The sequence below is a fragment of the Eublepharis macularius genome, chromosome 14, assembly GCF_028583425.1.
Source record: "Eublepharis macularius isolate TG4126 chromosome 14, MPM_Emac_v1.0, whole genome shotgun sequence".
Taxonomy (NCBI): Eukaryota; Metazoa; Chordata; class Lepidosauria; order Squamata; family Eublepharidae; genus Eublepharis; species Eublepharis macularius.
This window is the reverse complement of record NC_072803.1, coordinates 55,763,341-55,790,325: the sequence shown is the minus strand read 5'-3', so window position 1 is coordinate 55,790,325 and position 26,985 is coordinate 55,763,341. Positions and strand designations below refer to the sequence as shown.

Below are 26,985 nucleotides of genomic sequence, written 5' to 3'. Positions count from 1 at the left end.
TGCCTTAAGGGGGTGGTGGGGGTCTCAGGGGAGGTTCTTTCCTCTCTGCTGCCTCCCAGGCCCTCCACATTTAGGGCCTAGGCAACCTGGTTTCACCCAGCAGCAGGAGCCTCTCCTTCAACCAAGAAGGTGACTAACTTTTTTCCTCAGGATCGGCTGAGTCTGTCTATTCAGGCTCCACCCCTTATTTTTTCCTGCACTTTCTTGGCCCCGGGGCAGCTGGGAGTTGTAGTCCAGGAAGAAGGGCGTCCCTCACCAAGACTCCTGCAGGCCCCTCCCTGGCTCTACAGCCCATCAAACCTCATGGGGGAACATTCCCCTTTTCTTAAGATAGATCAACTGCAACCAGCACTCATCCTCATCCTTGGTAACCATTTCGTTACAGTCCCTGCTCCCCAGAAGCACTTTCCTGATCCTGGAAAAGTTTATTATATGGGTCGAGGGACTTGTGTGTACTAACAGCTGTGCTGGTCAGGTGGCTGTAGTGGGAGGTAGAAGGGAGGTCTACTCACAGAAGATAAAGGAGTGATTTTGTCCTCTTCTCTCTCCTCATTGCAGCTGCCCAACCAGTGCTGCTATTAGTACATGCAAGTCCTGGGAATAAACTTTCCTAGGATTGTAAATGCCTCGGGGGGGGGGGGGGGAGCGGCGGCGGCAGCAGGTGAGGATGAACCTACAACCCCTGTACCCATGGATTATGGGGTCTAAGCCTTTGAGCCTTGAGATCCCTAGCCCTGATAAAAATTAAAAAGTGAATATGGGTCAGCTTTCCATCTGAAAGGGTTCTCATAAAAGCAATTTGTGAAACTATCAGATGGTAAAAAGCGTCTAAATGCGAGGCCTCCTTTGAGCTTGAGGCCCAGGCTGATTGATCCTAGTTTAGGGTGATGTTGAACACAGCCTAGGTTGCGTTGTGATGTTGAACGCAGCCTAGGTATGGAAACAATGCAGATTTTTGCAGAGAGGCTGTCTTTCCTTTGTCCATTGCTAATCTCCTTTCTTGTGTGCTATTTTTCATGTAGTGTACTCAGGGATTCAAAGCTTTTAAGGCAGTGCTTCTCTGCTAGGAACGATTAGGCTATAGGATGCCACTAATTCAAGTCCATCTAGTACATCCTCTCATGGTGAGACTGGACTCTCCATTGTTCAGAGCCACACAACACTTCCCCTTGCAGTCCTGACCACAGTGTGGCCCAAGCAGAGAATCGAAGCACACTGCCCAAAGCCAGCAACAAGTTCTGCCAGGAACGAATTTTTCTTGGCTAAAATAGATACCCCTGCAAGTATTCTAATGTGCGGAATGGTTGCTGCATGCTTAAAATCGCACCCCCCTTTTCATTCTCTTATTTAGTCACTCCAGGAAGAACTGCGTGAACAAGAGAGGGAGCTTTCCGTGGAAAAGAGAAATGCTTTGAAACGAGACAAAACTATCCAGGGGTTAACACTTGCTTTAAAGAACAAGGAAAATGAGGTACATAGAATGTTATTTCCAGGAAAGAATTTTGAGTCAAGCATTATTGTAAATGGTTTGAAGGAAGAAGGGTAGGCTGAACCTGATATGAAGCCTGTAAGGGCAGAGGCTGGCTCCTATATAAATCTGTTGAGGCAGGGGTTGATGTGGGACTGGGCCTTGGGGCTATACCCAGAAGCCCTGATGTCAAGCAGCTGCCTCCTTGCCTTCCAACAGGTTCAGTAAATTTTTTCCAATCCTTCTGTCATATGAACAGAAGAAACTTGCCTTCTACCACATCAGCCCATTGGTCTACTCTACCCAGCAGCAGGTTTCTAGGATCTTGGGCTGAGAACAGTCTTTCCCAACACTGCTTCTTGCGTTCCTTTTCATGATAGGTGCCGAGACTTAAAACTGAAACCTTTTGCGTGCTCTGCCAGTGAGCCACAGCTTTTTTCTCAAGAGGATGGAGACTTAAGCCCCTCAGGGGAGGGGGAAGCGGCACACTTGGGGGTAACAGATGAAAGATTATGCTGAACTGAAACAGGTGTTAGGTTGGATTCTCTATTGGCACCCTTCAGATAGGGATTTGTGTGTAGGAAAGTATCCAAGTTTTCTTTCAGCAGACGGTTGAGCGAGTGGTTCCCTCTTGGGTACAGGTTGATGGTGTGTAGGTGCAATCGCTGGTTAGTCTATAGGCAGTTCCCTCGAGGATCAACTTGGCAGTTTCAGTGTCCAGAATGGTTTTTTGTCTGTTTTGAACATTGATTCTTCCTGGGCTGTAGTTTGGCTTCAAAACTGAGTGGGACTCTTCCCGTTGGAAAGGCCAGCGATTGGTACAAGGGCTGCCTGTGCAAGCGAGAGAGTAAGTCAGTGGCAGGACTTCCCTGAGGACATCCTCCTACTTAGGAGGAAGAATATTCACAGTAGGATCCAGTCTTCTTCTTTTTTCAGCACTTTTCCAGCAGCATTCCTTTCTCAGCGTTTGGTGTTTAAATAGAGGATTTTTTCCCTATCTTTAGAATGACGAACTTAGTTCTCAACTGGAAACTTTAAATGCTTCATTGGCCAAGGCCAGAGAGGCCACCCATAAAGCTGCGATGCAGACATTCCAGGTAAGACATTAAGAAATATGACTGCTTTTTTTAAAAAAAGGATTTCCATGCTGAAGAATATTGATTGTCTGGCTTTTGAAATAAACACTGTTTGCAGATAAATCTGTTAAATTATATTGCTTTGAATGTCCCACTGGCTCTTTATCCTACAGAGAGTAAAAGAATGTTCTTTTGCAGGCCAATGCAAGCCTGCATTCTTGTGGCACCTGCACCAAGGGGTCAAGTTGAATCCCCTTGGCAATGGGTCCGGTTACCTCACTAGGTCATCTGGGCTCATGTGCATATAGTCATACCTTAGAAACTGGTAAGGTTTTCAGAAAGGAGCTGTAATCTGTTTCTCACTGAAGCGATCCGCTTGTGCCTGGGGTCTAAAGATTGCAAGTACGGAGCGCATGTTGGATTGCCCTTTTGTGGCGGTAGTAGGGGGGAACTCTTCTTCCTCATTAAAACAACCCTAGATGCCAGGGAGACGAGTTCTAGCCTAGCGGCCTCCACAACATGTTAGTCTTCTGTGGGTAGGGAACGTTGGTGGTATTTATTTATTTATGATATTTAGTAACATTATTTAAAGTCCTCCTTTCTCACTGAGACTCAAGGAGGATTACACAGTGGGAGCTAATATGGTGGATGGCTCAGACATTCAATAACAATGCAGTAAGGTAGCAGGAATTTGAATACAAACAGAAATGTGATGGCACAGCATCCATTTTTATGAAATATACGATGGCGCCGAGTTAAAATATCATTCCCTGAAGTAAAATAGAAGTCATTTACCTCCTCCACTGGTCACCTGAAATGGTACAGTCAAGACACAGGTTGACTGAAAACTAGGCTTCTCTTAGAACCTTTTTTCCGCTGTTATTTCAGTCATTTCAATAGGTGGTAAATCTGTGTCGATGTTGCACCATTCCATATTGCCAGTGAGGTCTTGCATAGCAGAATACTCGCCTGTACAAAAAAAATCCTGCGTATAGAAAACTAGAGGGCAGAGGAAGGCTAGGCTAGAATCTTTTTTCTTGACTTGTTCACTTTTCATATGGAAAGGATATTTCTCCCCTATGGGCGGGTGGAGAGTTCTATGGTGTGAACTTCCATCTGCAAACTCAAGTAGTTACTGCCTGATACAGGTGTACCACCTGAGTGATGTGGCACACACCTGGACAGACTTGAAAATCTGGCCTCCGCTGGTTCATTCCATAGAGCTAAAGTCTGTGGCTGCTTGGGTGGGCAGTGGTCCTTAATATTCAACCACCAGCTCTTGTTTGGAAGCTGCGAGCAAAGCGCTTTCTTCCTCTTAGCCCTAGGGGCTATAAGTTTTTTTAAAAGCATATTTAGCCTTGTTTTAAATAATAGTTGCTTGGCTCGTGGCAGCTGTGTTCACCATAGGCATCCAGGTGAATGGCTAATTGCAGCTTGGCTGGCTGCATTCCTAAGTATTCGTGATGAGGCTGTTCCTCAAGCCCTCATTTGGATCATTGGGGTTTCCCCTGCCTTTTGCACTGTCCCGTTTTTTGTTGTTGAGAGCCGTGAAAGAAACATACAAATGGGAAGCTGGGCAGGTTGAGTGACTTGTGCTTGTGCTGTCCAAGACCACTCCATTTTGTTCTAGGGTGCTGAAGATTATCAGGCCCTCTTGACCGAAAAAGAGACACTCCTGGCAGAGCTGCGTTCTGAAAACCTGACCAAAGACATGGAGAACCGTAAACTGCAGCGGAGAATGAAGAGGACCGAACAAGAGCTGACCGATCTGCAGCTGGAGAGGGAGAAGCTGGTGAAGGAGCTAGAGGAGGCCCAGCAGCAGAAGAGTAGAAGTGACAAAGCCATTAATGTTAATATCCTCCTTACTTCCATAGTTAAGATATAGGTTGAAACTAGTGCACATAATGTCTGGATTTTCTACAAAAGGGTGCGGGTTGAGAATGCATGGAGTCTCCCCACCCCCCTTTCTGGCAATATACGCAAGCAAAAGGCTTCCTCTTCAGTTCTGGTTCAGAAACTTAGGCCACAACTTGTCTTGGACAAATTCTCCCATCTCCTGTTTTGTGCTTGGTATGTTCTAGTTAGGCATCATTACTGCAGCCTATAGCAAAGGGGATTGTTTTTGCCCATCATGACAGTGGCAAGCTCAGGCCATCCTCATACAAGTTTGGGGTTTCTCCAGATTAGCCGAAAGACACCCCACCCACCCCCACCCCACCTGTTGAGGAGCATGCTCAGTGCCTTCAGAATGCTAAAGACTGCAGAGAATGGGTTAAACAGGAACAAAATTAGATGGTGGTGGTAGAACATGTCTGAGAGAGTAGAGAATCCGGGATCAATCGGTGGGGGGGTGGGATGCATTCAGTTCCTCTTGGCCTCCCAGCTTGTTCTTTCTTGTAATGAACCCTGAACCGTATCACGTAAGGCAGAGGAAAAGAGACCCCTCACAAGACATTGTAGGTATTTCTGCATACTTTAGGGGATTGCCCAGGTATGCAGGAAAAATACTTTTGTAAATCAGAGATGCTGCTTGAAGGCCCCACTGCAAAGAAAGCCATGAGAACTGAGCGTGGAATGTGGAAGGCAGCTGAAAGAAGGGGAATCAGAAAAGGGGTTTGGGGTGGGGGGAAGAGACCTTGGCTGTCTCAATGTCTAAGAGCTGCTTATTATCTTGAAACGTTTGAGGGATGCAGTTCCCTTTCCACCCAAATCTCCCACACAGCTTGGGGGGAGAGAGGTAGAACTTCTTCTCTTGCACTGCATCATTCAGGCTCAGGGCGAAATAATTGCTTCCTTCTTCCCTGGCCCCTTCTGGCATCTCTCAGTGCTATAGAACAAAAGCCCTGTAGTGCTTGACTGCTGAGCTTCAGGACGTGAGCAGGAAGCTACTTTTCAGTCCCTAGAACTGGGCAGTTGTTATGCTACTGAGGTGGGTATGTGGAATTCCCTTCCCCCAGGATTCCTTGTGGTCCTCCAAAACTTATTTCTTCTCGTTGCAGACTTGAGGGTCCAGTACCTATTAGGAAGGCAGTCAGATGAGTCCACCCATAAAAAACCTGGTGATTCTGGCTGCTCCGAATGTATTTCTCTCTAAGAGCAAATAGTATTGTGGCTAACTTTGGACTGGGGGAAATATCCAAATGAATTAGAGCAGTTCCTCAGTGGAACAAGCCTCCTTGGGAGGTGGAGGGCTCTCCTTCCTTGGAGGTATTTACAAAGAGGCTAGATGGCCACCTGACAGCGATGATGATTCTGTTGCCCACTGTGCATTTAGACAGATTGTGAGAGGGAGGGCATGAGGGGGTGAGCAGGTGCCAGGCTCTCGTGGCCCTTTCTTATATGCCCAGGGTAATGCCGATCACCACTTTGGGGTTAGGAAAGCATTTTCCTCCAGGTTAGGTTGGTTGGGCATCCTGGAGGTTTTTTGCCTACATCGGAACATAGAGCAGGGGTCAGTGGGGGAGGTTGGGGGGGGGGAGATCACTGTAAATTTACTGCATCGTGCAAGGTTTGGACTAGATGACCCTTGAGGTCCCTTCCAGCTTTCTAATTATTTCCTACACAGTTCCTTGCAGGCTGCAAGTTTGTTCCCTTTTATTGTAACATCTGATTTTAACTCCAAATGTTGCCTGCATGAAGGTGAGCCTTCCCCTACCAAACGTCATTACTTAGGGTACTTTTCTTCCAGTCCAGCTGACTTCCTGTATCAGAGTAGAGTGTGGAGTGGGGAAGAAAAAATTTGCATGCCAGTGTGGGGAGAAAATGTGGGGTAGATTCTATGGCCCAGATCCTCTCTTTTTACTAGAAGTAGACTTTTCCTATCCTGACCTTGGTCACGATACACAAAAGGGGATGTGGTTGCTGCCGTCTTATCTCCTTTGTCTTGTTATCACACTCAAAGAGCAGGCCCTCTTGCAATATTATTGAAATCCAGCAGAGGGGTGTCTGTGCCCACAGATCAGCAGCTGCAGCATTCCCCCCCTCCAATCAGTTTCCTATGACTGACTTGCAGATGCCATTTCATACCCCTGCTGATTCTCTGAGGTTTATTTTTTTTTCCTTTTAAGAATGAGCCTCTGAGAAAATCCAGATACTACTTTTGCTGTTAAGGCAGGTGTGGACAACTGAGAGGAAAGGTTATTGTGACCTGGAGCTAATTTTCAGCATATGTAATGAATGCAGTCGGCATGTCAGTTTCCTTAGCATCCCAAGCACCAAGCTGCAGTTGGTGGATGCGAAGTACGAATTCATCTTGTGGTTCATATTACTCAAGGCTGTCTAACATTTGCTTCAAATGTGCAAAAGCTCAGAACAACTTGCTGCATGGTGAACTTAAAGACCACTGGAGTTTAAAACCGTTATGAACCTGGGACTGTTTGCATGCCAGGCAGGTACTTTATCACCAAGCTATGTCCCTTCCTCCCAAGGAGGGCAGAAACAGGTACTTTCTGCTTTGCTGAACGTTTCGCTGTTATGAGAAAGCAGAAGAGAAACTTTGCTGCCAGCTAATTTCTAGGTATTTAATAATCCTTAGGTCTTGTATAGCATGTTAGCGAGCTGCAGCTCTAGAGATGCATTTTCTAACCATTTCAATAACCTTGTAAGGTATTATTACTCCTGTATTGCAGGTGGGGGGCTGAGACGGTGCGACTTGCCTTGAGCCATCTAGTCAGTTCACAGAGAGGCAAGATTCAAATTGGGGGAGTAAAAAACTGAGCTCCTTGTGGGAATTTATTTCCTGTGTGAAGGAGGAGGGTAAGAATCTTAAGGCATCTTCTCCAAGGAATCAAGGTTAGGATTTAGACGGCAGAACAAAAAACTGTACTTGAGCCCGAAGGAAAAGTGGGGGTATAATATTTTAATTAATAAATAAACTTTGCTCAGTAGAGTGGTACGGTAGAGTAAGATCCACCCCAATGTTTGCACCATGGGAATAAATCTGTTTGAATACCGTACTTGTTTTTTCCTGCACTCAAAATATTGGCAGGGGGTGGGGGTGGGAATTGTATCCTAAGGCAGAGTCATCTGACAAGTTCTTGGGTCAATTGAGAAAAGGACACCCTCGTTTCTGTTTGTATCTGAAGCAGGGAATAATACTTGTTTAGATGGGTGTTCATATGATTGTTTTTAGTGACTAACAGTACAGTCCTAAGCAGAGTTGCTCCAGTCTAAGCCCATTGATTTCAATGGGCTTAGACTGGGGTAACTCTCTTTAGGATTGCACTGCTAGTTAGGATATTGGCAGGGGCGGGGAGTGGCAGATTGCCAGAATGTGGTCCCTCCAAGAGTAAAGCCTAAAGAACATTTCAGATGAGAATACCTTGGACCACAGGTCTAAACATCTAATTCAGTCCTATGGATTTGTGTGTCCCTTTTTAAAAAGGCATTAAACCTGTAGCAGCTAAAATCCAATTTAAAAATAGATTGAACAATGTATTTGCACAATCTGATTTAGCTAAGCTTACCGATGTGAAGATTGCTCTGTGGCATTATGAGTGTAAGCCTACACATGAGTATGAAAGCTATCTATCTAACATTTCTGTGTAGCCAGTTGGAACAACGCTAATACTGTTCCTTCAGTTTTAGCCGTTATCTGCTCCTATTCTGGAGGACTGTGATAGGGAAAAAAATACTTCCAACTCGTGGCGGGGGCTCCTCTAAACGTTCCAGTGCCCTGTTTACCAGGTTTTATGAGTGAGATGTTCAGAGCATCTCTTTATGAAAAGGCCCATTGGTCAATTTAGTGACAGATTTTAACATTTACTCATTGATAGTGATGGAAATGCTGTTATAAAGGTTGCTTCCGATGTCTTTGCAGTGGCAAGAGAGCACCAAAAATTTGTAGCTGTGCATGCTGCTGACAGTTTTTATGACAAAGGACTTCAGACGAGTTAGAGAATTTTGTCTTTGGGGTTTTCATTTTTTTATTGCAGTAATATTTTGTTATGACCAATGTGCATTTTTTTTTAGACAAATCATTCTGGTCCTAACAGAGAGGAGAGGATGGAGACCGTTCTCTCTGCATTGTCTTAACTACTACAGAGATTGTCTGCAATAGTTTTAAAACAAACTTGGGAGTACTTTAATTCATGTGCAAGTGTTGCTTGTAATATTATGGTGCAGTAAAATGGATGTTTTTAAAAAACAGATTTAGAAATTCATCAGAACAACTGCAGATGCTGACTTCTGTCATAGGAAGGGTATTCAGCTTCAGGAAGGTCTTGCCTTTGGGACTGAGTAGGCAGGGCTACAAAATTCTTTCCTGAGCAGGACGGATCTTTCCGTAGATCCCCAATCCCCTTCCTGCTTTGTTTATAGGCCAGGAGTAGCCATAAGTTTTTCCTTCATGGTCTCTGTGCATCGTACTAATGGGTTTTGTGCCCCCTTAGAACGACGATCCATAAATGTGACAGGTAAGCTGCCTGTCTTTCCTCTGAAAATTTCAGAAACACGTATCAACAGCCGCTCAAGAAAAACAGAATTACTATTAAGATGAATGTGCACACAGAAATGCTTTTAAGTAATCTCAGCCAGAATCCTAAACTCTTTTCCCTCTTCAAACCTCTCCCTGTGTAGTCCCATCAGCGAGGGGCAAGGGGGCTGTAACTGCACTGGGCACCACTTGAGCACTGGGCAGCGCAGAGCACCTGGCCCATCAGTTGCCACATGCTAGTGGACTGTGGCAGCCCAACATGACCTAGGAGTCAGCAGCCATCTATAAATGGTAGCAAAATGTCGAGCAAGGCTCCCTGTCACCCCAGCCCATGGGGTACTTCGGTACCATGAAATTAAAAACAACCAGCGTGACTTTGCTTGACCAGAAAGGAGATAATTTCTGGGACATGCTGTGAATTGTTCCTCTTGCTGCCACCCCCCATTTATTTATTTATTTGACTTATACCCTGCCCTTCCTGTGAGCAGGCTCAGGGCGACTTCCAACAATATTCCAATAAAAATGCAATAAAAACATTAAAACCACTTAATTGAGATAACGATAAAAAGATTCGGGCGCTACTGATCAAATCAGGCTGCTATAAAATCACTGCAAGCCATAGGCACTGCCAGGGCTTTTTTTCTGGGGAAAAAGGTGGTGGAACTCAGTGGGTTGCCCTCAGAGAAAATGGTCACATGGCTGGTGGCCCCGCCCCCTGATCTCCAGACAGAGGGGAGTTTAGATTGATGTCTAAACTCCCCTCTGTTTGGAGGTCAGGGGGCGGGGCCACCAGCCATGTGACCATTTTCAAGAGGTTCCGGAACTCCGTTCCACCGCGTTCCTGCTGAAAAAAAGCTCTGGGCACTGCCATGGTGTAAATTTCGGGCGGCTGCAGAAGGAGGGCAAGGCGATCAGAAAGGGGGATACAAAGCTGGCCCCTAAACAAAGGCCCAGCGGAACATCGGTCTTGCAGGCCTGCAGAACTGTAATAGGTCCCAGAGGACCCGGATCTCCAGCTGGAGAGCGTTACACCAGGCCAGGGCCAGGGAAGAAAAGGCCATGGCTCTAGTCGAGGCCAGCCGAATGTCCCTCGGGCTGGGGACTACCAGAAACTGCTTATATGCAAAGCACAAGGCCCTGGGGGGGGGGGGCATGTATTGTCTCGTGGATTAGGGCTGCAGTGCCAGTAGACGATGAGCCATTTAGCTGTTCTTCCAAAAATTTGTGAAGTGTATGTAAATGAAAAAGATTTCATCGCTCGAGTCCTTGATCTGGCATCAGTATGGGTGGATTTGGTGTTCTGCGGTATAGCAGGTACAAGGGTTTGGGGTCCAGGTCTACACTAGCCCCACTCTTGAAGATATTGTTGTCACAAAGGCTAAAGCGTGGCACTGATACGGCTTTAGTCAGCACTCATTCAGTTTCTGGGGCATGTCTTCTTCCAGAGGTCATAATAACCACCTGAGTAGACTCTGGAGAGGGGCAACACAGCTGCTATATCAAGACCTAATCCAGGGAGTGCTCTTGAGCCCAGGGTAACAAGAACTGCTCTGCTTTATCTAATCTATAGCCAATCTCTGTGATTCCTAGGTTTGACCTCTCCTTATAGCTACACCAACTAGAAATATGAATTGTACAAAGATTCAGCTCAACAAGAGGAGATGTAGAGCTGGGGAATACATTGCCTGGTGTCCCAGTCTGTTTTAATTTCTTCCTCTGCCTTTTCCCCTTTGGCAAAAATGATTGATAAGTGAATTGGTAGTTGGCTTTCTTTCTTGGACTTGATGGCTTGACTTCCTTTCTTGGATGTTAGCCTCCATGCCTGGCTTACAAGCTTTCTAGGGCATGTAGTTGGCCATCATGGGAATGGAATGCAGGACTAGATGGACCTTTGCTTTGATCCAGCAGAACTCTTGTTATGGTCCTATTCTCAGAACTACAACCGTGGACATTTTCTCGGTTGCTGTTGTATTGGCACAAGGGCTCTCTTGTTGAGCCCTTCTGCATTGTCTGTGGCAGTCTGGCCCTCACTTCTCTTTGGAGGGTGAATAGATGAGCTTTTGTTTAACTGGGGGTGGGCAGCATACAACAAGGATCTATAATACTTGGCAAGCCTTCATATCATGCTGAAAATGTGATGGCCCTTCCTAATTAACTAGGTAGCATCCAGAACCCAAGAGCGCCTCTTTGAAAAGGGATTGGGAGCCTAATGCAGATTCTAGTATATGCTGGATCCAGAAGTCTTGGCAATCTCTAGTAGGGACCTTTAAAGTGTGGCTATGGATAACTCATTACCTTTGGATCATGCTACACCTAAAATCCCCCAAATGCACCCTTTGACCCATCTGTGGGTTTCTCCAATGCTACTAGACCCCTTCACACCTCTTGACCCATCTGAGTTTCTATCATGCTACTTGATCCCTTTCACATTGCCAGCACATATGAAACTCAACAATAATGAACACAGTGAGCTTGGGAGGAATCCATCCTTAGATAGCAAAGCTGTCTTAGCATGTACCCGTGCAACGCTAAAATGTGACAAATAATGCCCCCATGAGGTAGGATTGGGTCAGGTAACTGGTACAGGAAGCTGAAGTCCTTTCTCCTCTGTGTCACAATTCCAATCTGAATGAGGGCCCTAAGTTGCTTTAAAAATTAATTCCCCATTCAGTCTGAATGGAAACCGTTAATAGACTTTTTGCATGAAATGGATAACAAGGATTTGTTGACATCTGGATTTATGGATTAAGAAACATGAACAATAGAAAAAAGAGGGATTTTGTGACGAACAAAATAAGTGGGACTCTAGAAATGATATATACTTGTTGCGGAGAAAATCGGAACTCGTAGTGTAATTTAGTGGTTTTTTCTTTTCTTTTTTCTTTTCCTCTTAATTTTATAGATATATGTATTGTTAGTGTGTCAAGTTTAGAATTGTGTGTTTTTTCTTATTCTCTAGGTTTATGTTATGGTGTATAGTTTATAGTTTAAATAAAGAAAATTCAAACATAAAAATTAATTCACCGAAGCTGCCTTCTAACTGTGGGGAAAGTGAGTTGGGTTGGGGAAACTTGGTCCCGAGACATAATAAAATGTAATGTCTGGTTTGGCACTTAGTGGACTTCATTTAATCCATTAAATGCCAATGGAAAAACAATATTTCTAATGAGAAAAGCGTACTTATTTTTAGATGATAACCCCTGCTATGACGTGTGTGTATCTTAAAAGGGTCATTCCCCTTTATCTTCCACAGAAGAAGGAATGTCTCTTCTAAGATAGCAAGCTACATGCTTTTATGAAGAATAATTTTTTAAAAATCAAAGGTCCTCTGACCGATTCATCGGGAGGCACCTTTTAGTCAATCAGAACATTTCAACCCAATAATGTAATTGTGACTTTTAGCCGTGAAGACTAAATGACATGTGTAGGATTGCGCCTTTGAACACCTGTGGCTGAGAGGTAACGAGAGAGAGGCTTTAGCCTCCATGCCTGGCTTTCAGACTTTTCAAGGGCACGTAGTTGGCCACTGTGAGAAAGGGATGCTGGACTAGATGGACCTTTGCTTTGATCCAGCAGAGCTCTCCTTATGTTCTTATTCTCAGAACTGCAACCCCGGCCATCTTCTCTGCTGCTGTCGTATCAGCACAAGAACCGCTTGTATTTCATACAGTTAAATACATTTCCCCAGAACCCCCATGAATGCGCTCTGTTACCCATTAAGTAGGCAGGTGGGAGCAAGGAGCAGACTGCAATATTTTTGTTATTTGACAAATAGGAAACCATTTGAGGACTCCCGTGCAAAATCCAGCGAATGAGTTTAACTGCAACCTGTTCTATTAACGTTAGCAGAGATGACTGCTCTGCTGTCTTGCCAGTCCATAAAGCTAACAAAATGAACCATCCCAATTTCCTTTTTTTCTCCCACTCTATTCAGAATGAGATGTAATCTGAGCTCCTGGTTGGGAAATTAAATGATCTCTAAAATAAAATTGTTCCAAGGATGGCAGCCTTTGTATGTAGCTTGGTAGGAGGAAGCCTCTTAGGGCTTGCGCAGATGGTAATGCTGTCAATTGGTTCACTGTGGCTAAGCAATTGGGAACGGGCTGCCGAAAGCACACGCTGCCCCCCTCCAGTTGCCTCCATTCTTACGGGGCCAAACTGGCCATTATGTTATAGCTGCATATTACTTTTTCCTATAGATTTTTAAAAATTGTGAACCTGAGCAAGGGGGTAGTGAGAAGAGAAGATGATCTTTTTCTCCAGTGGTTTTTCTCCACTCAAAGGTTGCTTTTCCATTCTTTATCCTTTCCTCTAAAGGTTGAAAAGCAGCAAGGAGAGGGAGGGAGGATCTTAAGTCTTCCGCAAAACTGGCCCTCCCATCCTCTGACCGAGTATGTTGAGTTGTTATCTTCTTCTTTTTTAATGCGGAGATAAGTTAATGAAGCTCAGTGTACTATTTAGCTCAGTCTACGAATTAACCTTTGCTGGGCAGAACTGCAATTCAGGGGGTGGTCAGCAGGGAATTCGCTGTGCCTCATTTGGTTAGCTTCCAGATTAAGTTAAGATGTGGAGCCAGACTTTAAAGGTAAACAAAGGACTCTTGATAATAACCATAACCTACTTGATTATATTTCATTTTGTTCACTTGTTTGCTTATTTACGATGCTTCTATATGGTCTTTTGACTACCCAAATAGTGTCCAAGGCGTCTTATGATAAATAGATGAAACATTAAAACAATAAAAAAGAAAACCCTTAGCAACCTAAAAAAGACTAGAGCAGCTTGGTTTTAAAAATCTTGTTCAGATCTAGTAACTGAATAGCACTGTCTAAACAAATCGCCACAACCTGTTGTCCTCTAAATGCCTTTTGGAATAAAAAGTCTTAATATGATGTTGGGGCAGAGGGAGGTGAGTAGGCATATCTAAAGGCAGGGCTTTCTGTGGCCAGGGTACAGCTGCCAAGAGAGCCCTAAACCATGTGCCTGCAGTGTTGTGTGGAAGCAGGGCCACAACAGAAGACCTAAGGTCACTGCTAACTGATGCCTTCACCCTCATAATCCTGCCAGGGGATTAAGAAGAGTTTCAGACGGTGCCTTGTGTACCCCCTTGTGAACTGAGGTGGCTGAGCCCCAGAGATGGGGTCTTTTCCATTATGGCACCCCATCATTGGAATTCCATCCCCATATACATTTGTATGCTGCTAACCCTGCTGAGTTTAGTCGACTAGTAGAAATATTCCTCCCCTTAATGTTCCCCTTTTCTCCCCTTTCCCATTATGTTTTTTTAATTGCTGAATTAATTTAAGATTGTTGCTGATTTACTGAGACAACACAGAGTTTTCAAGCAGTCTGCTAGTATTGGTTTTAATGGATGTTCTACTGAAAATATTGATGTTGGCAGTTGATCTTTGGATATTTTGATATTTCCTTCTGCTGTTTTAATGGCTGCTCTGCCTTTCTAATTGTTTGATGATTATTTTTATTTTATTACCTTTTACCCTACTTAGTCAACTCGGGAGTAAATTTACCAAGAGGGTGGGAGAAAAGTACTCGGAGCAGATAAATACAGACAGAGGCCGTCATCGCCCACATAGAGTTAATCCGGTTTCGGCCCAACGGGAGGAAATTTGTGCTCTAGAAGAGTGGAGATGGGGACTGTCAGTCGGAATCACTGCTCACTCCTGAGATAAAAGAATGGTCATTGTCAATGGCTGCAGTGATCCTCCATTCTTTGGAAAGTTCTAGAGCTCCAGCACAGAAACTGGTGTTCAAATTTTCTTTCCTAAGGGCGAGCTTTGGTCTCTGCGCATATCCAGAGGGAGGAGTGAGTTCCTCAGTTCTCCTCTGACCGTCACTGCTATGCTGCTAGCAGCTCTGCGTACTCTTGACGTTTCCTTGGTTTTTTACCCCTTTGTCTCTCATTTGCCCTTACCTTTTCCGTTTTCGATCTTCCCTCTAGCTCTTTTTAGCAAAACAACAGTGTTGAATAGACGTCATTCCTTGTTTGCTCACACTCATGTCCTTTTTCTCCTAGGCTGTGTCCAACACAATGGTCCTCCTTTAAACAATACCGGTGTTGTGGGAGTAGCTCCCTGGTTTGGGTTGATACAACTTCTTTCTGCTGTGGGGAAACCTACAGGACAGATTCCTGTCCTCGTAGTCCAAAATTTACTAAGCAAGTCAGGTGGAATTGTAATTTTGCTTTTCCGCACTGTCTTTTGGGAAAGAAATAGTCATCGCTTATTTTCATGGCTCAGTCTGGTCTGTCTATTTGGAATCCTGACCTTTGATACTGTCACCGTTACTGGTTGGGCGCATGCAAGGCACTCTTGAGCACTGGCCTCGGACCCATGAGCAACTGTCCCAGGGGATCACAGTACCAGGTTAGAGAAAAGCACAGAGTGGGGAGTCCAGGTACAATTTAACACTGGCAGGTGCACGGCTTGAAGCCCTGAAACCAACAAATTCAGTCATGCCAGCCAGGCTTTCCAGTGATATCCTGTGGACTTGAGCAAGACCCGAGTATCTCTAACTCTAAATCTGTACAGCAGATTAATTTTTTTCTTTTTTCCCCTATGGATCATTAACGTTTCAGGGCTTTGGATGTATTTTGCAGATCTGATGAAATCCCCAGAGACCCCTGAACAAAACACAGCTTCACATGTGAGATGAACCTCCTCTGACAATGTATTAAAGAATGTAACAGGAGTATAAGCTGACCTTTTTGGTTTGTGCAGCTGTTACAGAGTTTCTGAGGCAAATCCCCAAATCTATGAATTCTTCTGAGCTACTGATTCTAACTGCTTTATCTAGAGCTTTAAAAAAATCTTAACCTTAATACAGATGATTTAATTAGGTGTATATACCTGGAATGTCCTCTTTGATCACTTGTTTGAGAATAAACAAAAATTAATTGGGCTGGACCTGTGACTTGTTTCCCTCTTCCCTTGAATTTTGATCAAGAGCATCACGCTTAAACATTTCAATCCTCTCCCCCCGTTTCCATTCAACAAAGGAGGGGGCACCTGCGCTGACCTTCAGCCAACATTCATTAAGAGAGTTTCCCATCCATTTTCCAAGTTCAACTGTTATTAATCATGAAGTGGTCCCTTGAGGCAAACATTGGCAAAAAGCATCTTGGAGCTGCAGCAGTGAGGGCCACAGTGTTCTATTAGCTGATGCGTAGAAACCAATTGACTTTCTTCCAAGTGCGCTAGTGATGGATAGTCCCCCCCACCCCCGGCTCAAATTGCTCGGTTTGTGCAACTAAAACAACAACAACGAATGCAAATCAGGCCAATATGCTTGCCCTTTGGGGACAGGTTTGCTTGGTAGAGTAAGGCTGTGGCTTGTGTTCAGATTTCAGTGGCACTAGTGTCCCTTTCTCACAGGCTCTTGGAGCTGACAGTGGTGGCTTGAAATTTGCTCAGTCATGTGCTGTCTGGAGAGCTGCTGTTGCGTAATGGTTAGGGTGTTAGACAAGGACGGGAGAGACCCCCGTTCAGGTTTCCACTTGAAGGAAGCACTCTGTCATGAAGGTCGCTAGGTCACCTTGGACCAGTCGTCTCAGCCTAACCTGCCTCATAGAATTGCTGAGAGGAGGAGGTGGTGATATTGAATGCTGCCTTTAGTTCCTGGGAGAATGTGGGTGTTTGCCATCCTGATAATTCTAACAAAGGAATGTAGATAAGTGTGCTCTGTGGACTAAATTTTTGGATTGGTTTAAGTATGAAATGGAGCAGTTTCTGGAGACCATGAGAGCTTCTGCATTTAAACAACAACCAAACAGCCCGCTACCCGTACTTTTCTCTGGCTGCCATCTTGAAGGCCGCTGATTTTTGTGGCATTTAACTTCCACGTGATTCCTTTTCCTCAAGGCTGTCTCCCTGCTGCTCGTCTCTTTAGCAGCAGAAAGCGGAGGCAGCAGCCGGGCTGCTGGGGCTGGCTTTCTAAAGAAGAGTAAGCTGCTTTGATTTTGTCCGGGGTCTGAGCCCCAGCCCCCAGACTTGCCAGGAGGGAATAGCAGGAGGCAAAAGGGAGGCAGCAACCCTGCCACCCCAGCCAACAACCAGGGCCAAAACCTGCCTACTCCAGGGGGAAGGGGCAAAAGGCCAAAGCCTCAGGGGGCTGGAGGGAGCAAGGAGAGACCAGCTAGTCCCACCCTCCAGGGGGAGGAGAGGGGGCTAACCGGGCCAGAGGAAAAGGGCCAAGGCAGGGGGCATAGGGGCCCAGCAGCAGCCCAAACAGAGCTCTTACCTGGCAGAGAGGAGAAACAGCCACTGCAGCCCAGAGCCACACCCTGGCTAGAGGACGGCAGCCTGGCTCAGGAGGTGCTAGGAGCCAAGCCCCTCCAGGTGGGGCTGCCACAGGCATTCTGGGGGAGGAGATGGGTAGCCCCGCCTGGCATCAATAAGCAGGCAGCCCAGAAGCTGGCCAGGGCAGCTCCTCGCAAGCAAATCCAGGCATGCTCAGCATCACAGAAGCCGGCTGGGGCAGCTCCTCGCGAGCAAGGCCAGGCATGCTCAGCAGCACAGAAGCCGGCTGGGGCAGCTCCTCATGAGCAAGGCCAAGGAGACCTCAGCTGTGGATGGCTCGCATTCAACCCCACCCTGCCAGCAAGGCAAGGAAGCCAAGAAGGGATTAGTGGTAGAAGGGAAACACCTGAGGGAAGGCACAGCTGGGCCAAGTCAGGAGAGGGAACAAGCCTAGAAGGAGGGCGGGGCGGGGAAAGGAAACCCTATATAAGGTGGCTAGGAAGAGCCCTGAGGTGGTGGGTGTGAGTAAGGAGAGATGGGGTGGAGTGAGAGCAGAGCAGTCCGAGAGTGGAGGCTTGGAGGAGAGTTCTGGGAGGGGGAGATGATGGAGGATGCAGAGGGTAAGCAGACCAGGTTGAGCAGGCCAGCAAGTGGACTGAGAGGGAGTCTGGGTGATGTATACCGCCCCTCCTTCCACAGAGCAGGGTCCTGCAGTATCCCTGGTGCCCCTCTGATGTCAGGGCCGGCCCAGCTGGGGCCCCGCCCAGCGGCGGCAGCGACAAGCCCTGACAGATTTAACTTGCTTTACTTTCAGTCATGGCTCTTGAGAGAGAGAGAGAGAGAGAGAGAGAGAGAGAGAGAGAGTGCTTGCAAGCAGGGCAGCTGGTCTAAAGAAGGGCAAACTGCTTTGATTTAACTTGCTTTACTTTCAGTCGTGGCTCTTGAGAGAGAGAGAGAGAGAGAGAGAGAGAGAGAGAAAGTGTGTGTGTGTGCGCTTGCAAGCAGGGCTGCTGGTCTAAAGAAGGGCAAACTGCTTTGATTTAACTTGCTTTACTTTCATTCGTGGCTCCTGAGTGAGTGATAGAAAGAGAGAGAGAGGTTAATTAGTTGGGACAACTGTATGAGTTGTTTTTTCTTAACTAAAACCTCAGTATTCAGGTTTAATTGCAGTGCTGGCACTTTGAAATAAATAAGTTGCTTTTGTGTTGCAGTTTGGGCACTTGGGCTCAAAAAGGTTCGCCATCACTGCATTAGTTCAAAGGCTTGAAATCTCTAGTCCATATGATCTCCTCAATACATAAAGGATGTAAAACATTTTGCATGTGAAAACATGCTCCAGAAGTTATGAATAAGAATTCTGTTTGGGGGAAATGAATTTTAAGAGAGAGGTGGTTTTGAGATGCTTTCAGATTACAGTGGCTTGAAAGCTTCTTTTAGAACTCCCTGGAGCTTATGTGACTTTAAGCAAGAAAAAGTGAAACTGAGTATGAACCTTTGCTTCATCACCTTTTTGAAACTGTGTGTGTGTGTCTGGGTAAATTAAGTTGTTTTGTTCTCTTGCTTATGTTCTTCCTCCTGTTCTTCTTGGTTAGGAACTCCAGAATCAGCTTGAGAAATCTCACGATGAAATGGTTGAGAAAAGCAAGGCGTTGGAACATCATTACAATGCTCTTTTGAGCGAAATGAATCAGAAATTGCAAAGCCAAGAATTGGCTGCCACACACTTAATGGACAGTGCCAGTCAGAAGGATCAGATGCTCCAGGTAGGCAGGCTTGAGCTCCAGTGCAAGACCAGAAAGAACTGATTAAGAATATGAACAAAATGTTCCGTTTTGGGCTGGCTCTTCTGAGTCCTTTTTTCTGTGACAGCCCATCACTTTTCATTGTATTGCAGAGTTCTTGCATGCTTCGTAATTTCTCTTATTGGAACCTTAAGAGGGTTTTTTTTAAAGCTACGGGAGAGATGTTGATGCTATATGAAGATTTTTTCTGCTCTAATAAAGATGGGTTAAGAAAATTCCCAGACATTTGCCGTCTTTGTTTGTTTCCCAGAAACCAATACTTAAAAGGATAGTTCAAGGTTTTTAACTGTGGCTTGAATCCAAATGAGCCTGTCAGGTTCCAGAGAGAGTTTTCTGCTCCCCTAACAAACCCTTCTGATCATGAAAGAGACTCCTTTGGATCCAACCCTCTGTTTTCACCCGGGGGGAATATTCCAGGAGTTTGGTCCTTCCTTATAACTAATCCTGGTTGAAAGTTACTTGGGTGGTTCCCTTAATGATGATTTAGTTGTGGCTCTATACTATATTAACAAATAAGATTTAAGAATATTATGATGAAATGAAAGTAGGGAACAGAATTTCAATTTGCCTGGTTATCGGTCAGCAATCGAGGAACGTTGGCTGACAGCGATAGTGACAAGTTTGGGGGCATGCATGTGTAATTGGCCTTGTGCAGCAGCCCAGGTTGACTGTAACTGCATCTGCCGACCATTTCCTGCGAGTACATCTCCTTGAGCATGCACTTGTAGTAGGTGGGGTCAGTCTGTGGTCGACTCGTGATACTAGACTAGAGTCATTTGCTTCTGTCCATGACTAGTAATTTCATCTGACAGAGCCAAGAAAGCAGGGCTTCCTATTATAATTTGTTGTCCACCACTTCACTGAGGACTACAGGTGGCTCCTTTATTTCTCAGCCATGTAGAAAACCCAAGAGGGCAAAGCACCTCTTTATTTTGCCCATCAGTAGACTGCTTGAAAAGGACCGAGATATTGCTTTCATTTGCTGCTGCCTGTTGCTTTGTTTCCTGTACATAACTTTCCCTTTATCATCCGTTTGGAAAATGCAGTTGCTGCTCTCTTTCTTCTTGCTACAACTGTGATGATCTTTCCCCTGGTTCTCTTTCTTTTTGGAACATGCTCGTCAAGGTCCCACCTTTTGTCTTGTTTTTCTTCTTGGAATAGTTTTCTGTTTTACTTCTTACAATATATTTTAACCAGAGACTTCAATTATGTAGGAACGAGTGGCGGACATCATCAAGAGTATGATTAGGCTTGAACGCCGCTCTCCACAACCTCCTAAGCGTTGCTCTGTAGTGGCCTTATCAGTATAAAGTAGTATGTGCATAGGTTTGGTGGGGGATAGACCGTATTTGGCAACTCCAGGTAAGGGAGCTTCAGTAGTAATCACCGAGAGAGACATTATTCCACTTGAGACCATAGAGATCCACTGCAAAGAAGAATAGATATTATCTGGCCTTGATGGAACAATAGCCTGACTTAATATATGGCGACTCTGTCCATCTTAAGTATGTAAAAGTAGCTGTCCTGGATTGTGCCAATGATCCATCTAGTCCAGGATCCTGTCTGACATAGTGGCCAACTGGATGCCCCTGCATAACCTACAAGATGGGCAGAGAGGGTTGTAGACCCCCAGTCTTGGTATTCAGAGGGTTACTCTATCTGATCTACCCCTCGTGATTTTTTTATAACTCACTTTTAACTCAAGTAGCAACATTCACTACATTCTGTAGCTGTGAATAAGGAACTACTTCTTGTCTCTCCTAGATCTGCTGCCCATCATCTTCATTGGGTGCCTGTGGAAGCTAGTATTATAGGAAAGTAGGTGAAAAATTCTCTACCTACTCTCTACACCCCATCTACAATATTATAGCTATCATGTTCTCCTCCCATCCCCTTCCTGTCCCCAGTAATCTTTCCTTATCTTGGAGAGCTTCTAACAGTCAAAGCAGACAGTACTGGACAGATACGAACTACTGGTGTGGCTTGATGCAAGCCAGCTTTGTAGGATCATAAATTCTTCATTCAAGGTCATTAATTTTGCCCACGTCATCATCATGTGCCTTTTTTGTTTTCTTAGAAACTAGATGGAGTGATTAAAGAAAAGGACAAGGAGCTTCAGGAACTGTTTGTGAAGTTTCAGAGTCTTTTAAATGATAAAGCGATTCTGCAGAGGCAGAACGAAGACTTGGCCAAGGAGAAGTGTACTGCAGAGTCTCAACAGCCCATGATCAAAACGGTCCAAGGAACTGAGGTAGGCTTGACTCGCTCTCTCTTTTCTTTTATCTTTCCAAATAAAAATGACTATTGGAAGTGTTGCCTTCCCTCTGGTATTTATGTGATATATTCTGGATAGCCAGAGGCTCTGAGCCAAGTGGGAACATCTCCTTTTTTAGGGCGTGTCTCGACTTGTTTTGGAGCTTCCCATCCCATCCTTGTACTGTACATGCGTGAGAGGCTTGAGCCTGTGCTCATCTTTCAGGTGTCCTTGCAGCTGATTGGGACCCAAGAGGCCTTTCCAGCTGAGCACAGCTGGCTTAACAGTGAGAAGATGTCCTGGGCGGAAATGCAGCTGCCCTCATGGATGCTTTCTGCACCAGACGATTAACTCTAGACCAGAAGTTCAGGCGCTTGTCACTTGGTTTCTGATCCTTTGTCAGACTCTTCAGTGACAATGTACAATGTATGTATTTATTTTACATTATTTAGGGTCCGCCTTCCTCATTGAGATTCAAGGTGGATCACACAGTGTTAGTACAGCAATGTAATAGGATACATAAATGCAAATTTGCAAAGATTTAAAACCAGCAGAAATCCAACAGAAATGCTGAAACAGAGCATATGCAATTCTGACACATTAAACAACATAGGACTACCCGGTAGGATTGTACCCAGAGCAACAGACAGCACACAGTAGCCCAACATAGTGAAGTCTATGGTCCCTTTTCCTCTACTGATGCATCCCTCTACTTTCTTACTGTACAGCCCTCCTATCTGAGTAAAAAGCCCTATCTGACTAATTCAGTTTTACATCATTTATAGGAAGTCAGGAGAGTGGGAGCTTTCCTGACTGCTTCGGGTAGGCCAATCCATAAAAGTTGGTGTCACAATGCATGTATGCAGACAGCTGTCGATTTTGCCCACGTGCAAGGTGACAGCATGAGGATTATAAACTTGCTTTTAGTTGTAAACGGGGCTGATAATTAGGAAGTTCTAACTCCAAATTCCATCTACTACAGAGTGTACTGAGAGGTACAGGATATGAAAGCAAACAAACCTGCTAGTGAGGTTAGATGGGTGGATGTGTATCATGAGAGGTGCTGGAATATGTTTTGAGATGTAGTGGACAGAACTGCAGAGGATGAATATGCTATAATTGGATCCGAGGTGAGGCAGCAGCTAGACCACTAAGGAGAGTAGATGGCCACTGCAGCTTCCTGAGGAGCAAGGAGCAATCAGAAGTCTGGGGAGATTTATCTGACTGTAGCTCAGAATGTTGTTTATTATCACAGCTGGGTTGGGTGTCAAGCAATTACTGTTGCCAGCTCCAGAGCTCGCCTGCCTGGCGTATTGAGCAAGGAAGCCACTTGAATATGGTTCTCGGATATTGTCTTCCTTTGTGTTTCTCACAAGGGACATGCAGGTGTGTAATTAATGTGCAATTAATTAATTAATGTAGGTTTGACATTGCCCAGGAATGTAAACTGGGAAGCAAATTTGGGTTGTTGACTGTGATGGGAAAGGACTGTGCCATGTTTCCAAAGCAGATAGTGAATGTATGTTACCCACAAGCCAGGTGAGGAGGCTTTCTTTGTCAGCATTGTGTGCTTGCTTTGGGAGAAGATTGTCTTGGACTTAGGAGAACGTGTAGCCTGCCATATGCTTCCCTGAATCCTAGACACCTCCTCCCTTGTTCCAGTGGTGAGTCCACTAGCAGTACGCACATTTCTGGTTCTGCCCCTAAGGTGAATGATGAGAGTAGCTATATGTTTGAAGGGAGGGCACGTGGTAGGTTCTCCTCGCGATCAAAGCTTTCTCTGCTCAGTTTGGCCAGCAAGGAGAACGAGCTAAGTAGAGTGGGAGGATGAAGATTAGAACCAGGCAGGACTCCTCTATGTTGGAGTATATGGACATGCACACACACTGATGAGACTGGTAGAAATGAATTGCGCAGAATTCACTGAAGCACATGGTTGAAGCATGTTGCTGGACTGAGATGCCAGTGTTCTGTAGCAGTTAGAATGTGGGACTACTGTGCTCTGGGTTCAAATCTCCAGTCAGTAATGAACTCATGGCGTGAAATTGACCAATCCAAAGAGTTTATTGTCTATAGCCATAGGCCATCGCAATTTACCAAACATCGACAAATAAACAGTTAAATCGATGGTTGTTGGGGGTTTTCCGGGCTGTATTGCCGTGGTCTTGGCATTGTAGTTCCTGACGTTTCGCCAGCAGCTGTGGCTGGCATCTTCAGAGGTGTAGCACCAAAAGACAGAGATCTCTCAGTGTCACAGTGTGGAAAAGATGTAGGTCATTTGTATCTACTCAGGAGGGGTGGGGTTGAGCTGAGTCATTCTGTAAGAGTTTCCCAGGGTGTGGAATGCTAATGGCGGGAGGCTTCACTGTAACCTGAGGAGGTTCTTTTGCATATGGATTGGTGCTTGATGTGCTAATCTTCTCTGCAGGGCTATTGTCGGGTGTGGAGTGTTTTGTTGGCCTGGTGTTTTTCAGAACTGGAGCCCATGCTCTGTTCATTCTTAAGGTTTCTTCTTTCCTGTTGAAGTTTTGCTTATGCTTGTGAATTTCAATGGCTTCCCTGTGCAGTCTGACAAAGTAGTTGGAAGTGTTGTCCAGTATTTTGGTGTCCTGGAATAAGATACTGTGCCCTGTTTGAGTTAGGCTATGTTCAGCCACTGCTGATTTTTCAGGCTGTCCAAGTCTGCAGTGTCTTTCATGTTCTTTTATTCTTGTCTGGATGCTACGCTTTGTGGTCCCGATGTAAACCTGTCCACAGCTGCAGGGTATACGGTATACTCCTGCAGAGGTGAGGGGGTCTCTGCTGTCTTTTGCTGATCGTAGCATCTGTTGTATTTTTCGGGTGGGTCTGAATACTGCTTGAAGGTTATGCTTTTCCATAAGCTTTCCCATCTGATCAGTAATTCCTTTGATATATGGCAAAAACACTTTTCCTGTAGGTGACTGTTTTTCCTTGGTTGTTTGATTCATCCTGGGTTTGATTGCTCTTCGGATTTCATTTCTGGAGTAGCCATTTGCCTGAAGTGCGTGGTTTAGATGATTAATTTCCTCATTGAGAAAGCGCGGCTCACATATCCGTCTTGCACGATCCACTAATGTTTTCATTATGCCTCTTTTCTGTCGGGGGTGGTGATTGGAGTTTTTGTGTAAGTACCGATCAGTGTGAGTTGGTTTCCTGTAGACCTTGTGACCTAACTGAAAGTTTGCTTTGCGGATGACCAAGGTATCCAGGAATGAGAGTTTTCCCTCACTTTCTTTCTCCATTGTGAATTGTATGTTCAGGTGGATGTTGTTGAGATGATTCAAAAACTCCCTCAATTCTTCCTCCCCATGGCTCCAAATGATGAATGTATCATCCACAAACCGGAACCATACACTGGGTTTGTGGGGTGCTGATTCTAGAGCTGTTTTTTCAAAATGTTCCATGTAGAAGTTTGCTATAACTGGGCTGAGTGGGCTCCCCAGTTAAATCCATTATCACAGTTGGTAAAGGTTAATTAAAACTAATTAAAACAGTACAGTATGCCAAACTATCCCAGGAATCACGAAACAGCCTCATTCAGTACCACCTTAGATCTTATCTTTTTGGCTGCGAGTGCAAACCAGTCCTGTAGTCTCTGTTTCTTGGCCTAATCTACCTCACAGGGTGGTTGTGAAGGCAAAATGGAGGAAAAGAGATCATTGTACGTTTGCCTGAACTTTTTGGAGAAAGGTGGGTAGAAATGTGATGGATAACAGAGGGGTGGGAATGCTGTAGGATCGATGAGCGGCACTTTAAGTTGCTGTAAACTGTTTGGAGGAATTGTTTTGGTCTGAAATGCGGGATAAAAATATAATAAATTTAAGGCAGTATGTCTGAAGAAGAGCAAAATGAGGAGTTCTATCCATGTGCCCTGTTCCCTTACCAGTGGAGCTTTTATAGTGCTTGTGAACCCATCACTGTAAATTCCTACATATGAACCTGTGATTGCCCAAAGTATTCCCCAAGATTTACCAGTGTCGCTGAGGATGAAATCCTGCCCAAGGTTCTTCCTTGCCTGTTTCACAGAGCCAAAATGGATCATGTATTTCCACTTTCCGAAGAATGCAACTTGGGATAGGAAAGTCTCACTTTCAGTGTACAGCTGGTATGTTTGGGTCCCAGAGAATAACCACAATAAATTCACTGGATATTTTAAAATAAGCAGCATCTCCTGATCTCCCAACCTGGTGTGATGGTGGTTGCAATGCAAAACGATGAATGCTGAATGCTGCGGCAAACAATGCCGCTGACAGTAATGACATGCCTTTATTTGCTAATCACACCCTATTGTCTCATGCTTCAGTTCCTAGGTGATGGAGACAAATAGGTAATCACAGCCCTTTCTCTGCAGGGCTCAACCAGTGTCTTAAAATCCACATTAATAAATACCTCTATAGTCTTGCTGTCCTCTGATAGGTTGGCTTGGCCTGTTCGGTGTCCCATCTACAGCACCGACCCCTAGCAGTCGCATAGCAAGGATCTTCCCTTCTTGTAAGGTTTATCTTTAAAGCTGTTTGCCTAAATTGAGAAGTACATCAGATTATCTGGCCTAGCCGTTTTTGTTTTTTTTCTACAGTATAGCCTTTTACAGTTAAATCTGAACACCTAGAATGTATGTATGCCAAACATGTCTGTTTAAGAAACAGAATTATAACGGTCACTCAGTCCAGGGAGTTGTTTATGGGTCACGTGTGCACTAATGCAGCACAGAGAGAATAAACGCAAACTAGTATCTTTTACTTCCCTCTGGTCTTGTTTGTGCTGCCTCCTGCTTCTTTATTACTTTAATTGCACAGGGATGGGTTTGCAAGCTACCCACAGTAAGGCGCACAATGGAAAGGGTTGCTTGGGAGCATTGTTCCCGCTTCTGTAAGGATATTCTCCTTTACTCTAAGGTGGGAACATACAAGTCACAGCTGTGGCGCAGATGAGGTCCCTGCATGGGATCTGTTCTTTGTGTGTTTGCAAGACAACTTCGTCGATGCATCTTTGTGCTGTTGAGTCAGGCTCAAAGTGGGGAGACCCGTCTACTGTCCTTGGATGACCTTAGATAAGTCATTTCCGCTCTCTTGGTTTGACCGACCTCACAGATTTTGTTTGTGTAGATGGGGAATAATATGTATACTGTCCTTTAGGAGAAGAGCAGGTTAAAAAAATTACGATGCTGCTTTTTTGAGATTTTACAGTAAAGACAATTTTTGTTTTGATTTCAGTATGTTGTTCACCCACCCTGGCTATCTATTTTATGGGTGGAAGGGTGGGATGTAAATAATCTAATAAAATAATGGAAGTGTATGATATAAATCACAAAAGCAGCTCAGTTACCTAGCAGACCCCCTCTGCTAAGGCTAGAAAGCAACTAGATGCCTATTTGTTTCGATTTAGAAAACAAAATGCCCCACATTTCTTCCAAAATCAATTAGCACCCAAGGTGGCTTCTTATTATTTCTTTGAAATGCACTTTCGGCTAAATTAGCTTCCAAGGGGGCTTCCACCATCTGTGCTGAAACAATAAAACATCATCAATAAACAAATCAGACAACCAGCCATAAAACCTTGAAATACTAGAAATAATGGTGGCAATAAAGCTGCAATCGAAAGAATAAAACAGTAGTCTTGATGAACAGTCAAACAGCCAAGAATAAAAGCAGTAGCCTATAAATGGTCCAAAGGCCA

At 44.9% G+C, this 26,985-nt stretch overlaps 1 protein-coding gene across 2 annotated transcripts in view; it reads left to right on the top strand.

Moving 5' to 3' along the window:
* The window catches only part of CDK5RAP2 (CDK5 regulatory subunit associated protein 2), a 179,188-nt gene that overhangs the window by 40,030 nt on the left and 112,173 nt on the right, over window positions 1-26,985 (top strand). The window contains exons 10-14 of one of the 2 annotated variants that reach the window (XM_054998013.1): window positions 1,352-1,471; window positions 2,473-2,565; window positions 4,175-4,393; window positions 18,825-18,995; window positions 21,112-21,285. In XM_054998013.1, the coding sequence (XP_054853988.1) occupies window positions 1,352-1,471; window positions 2,473-2,565; window positions 4,175-4,393; window positions 18,825-18,995; window positions 21,112-21,285 (777 nt within the window). The remainder of the gene's footprint in view (window positions 1-1,351; window positions 1,472-2,472; window positions 2,566-4,174; window positions 4,394-18,824; window positions 18,996-21,111; window positions 21,286-26,985) is intronic. The other variant, XM_054998011.1, reaches the window with a different exon arrangement.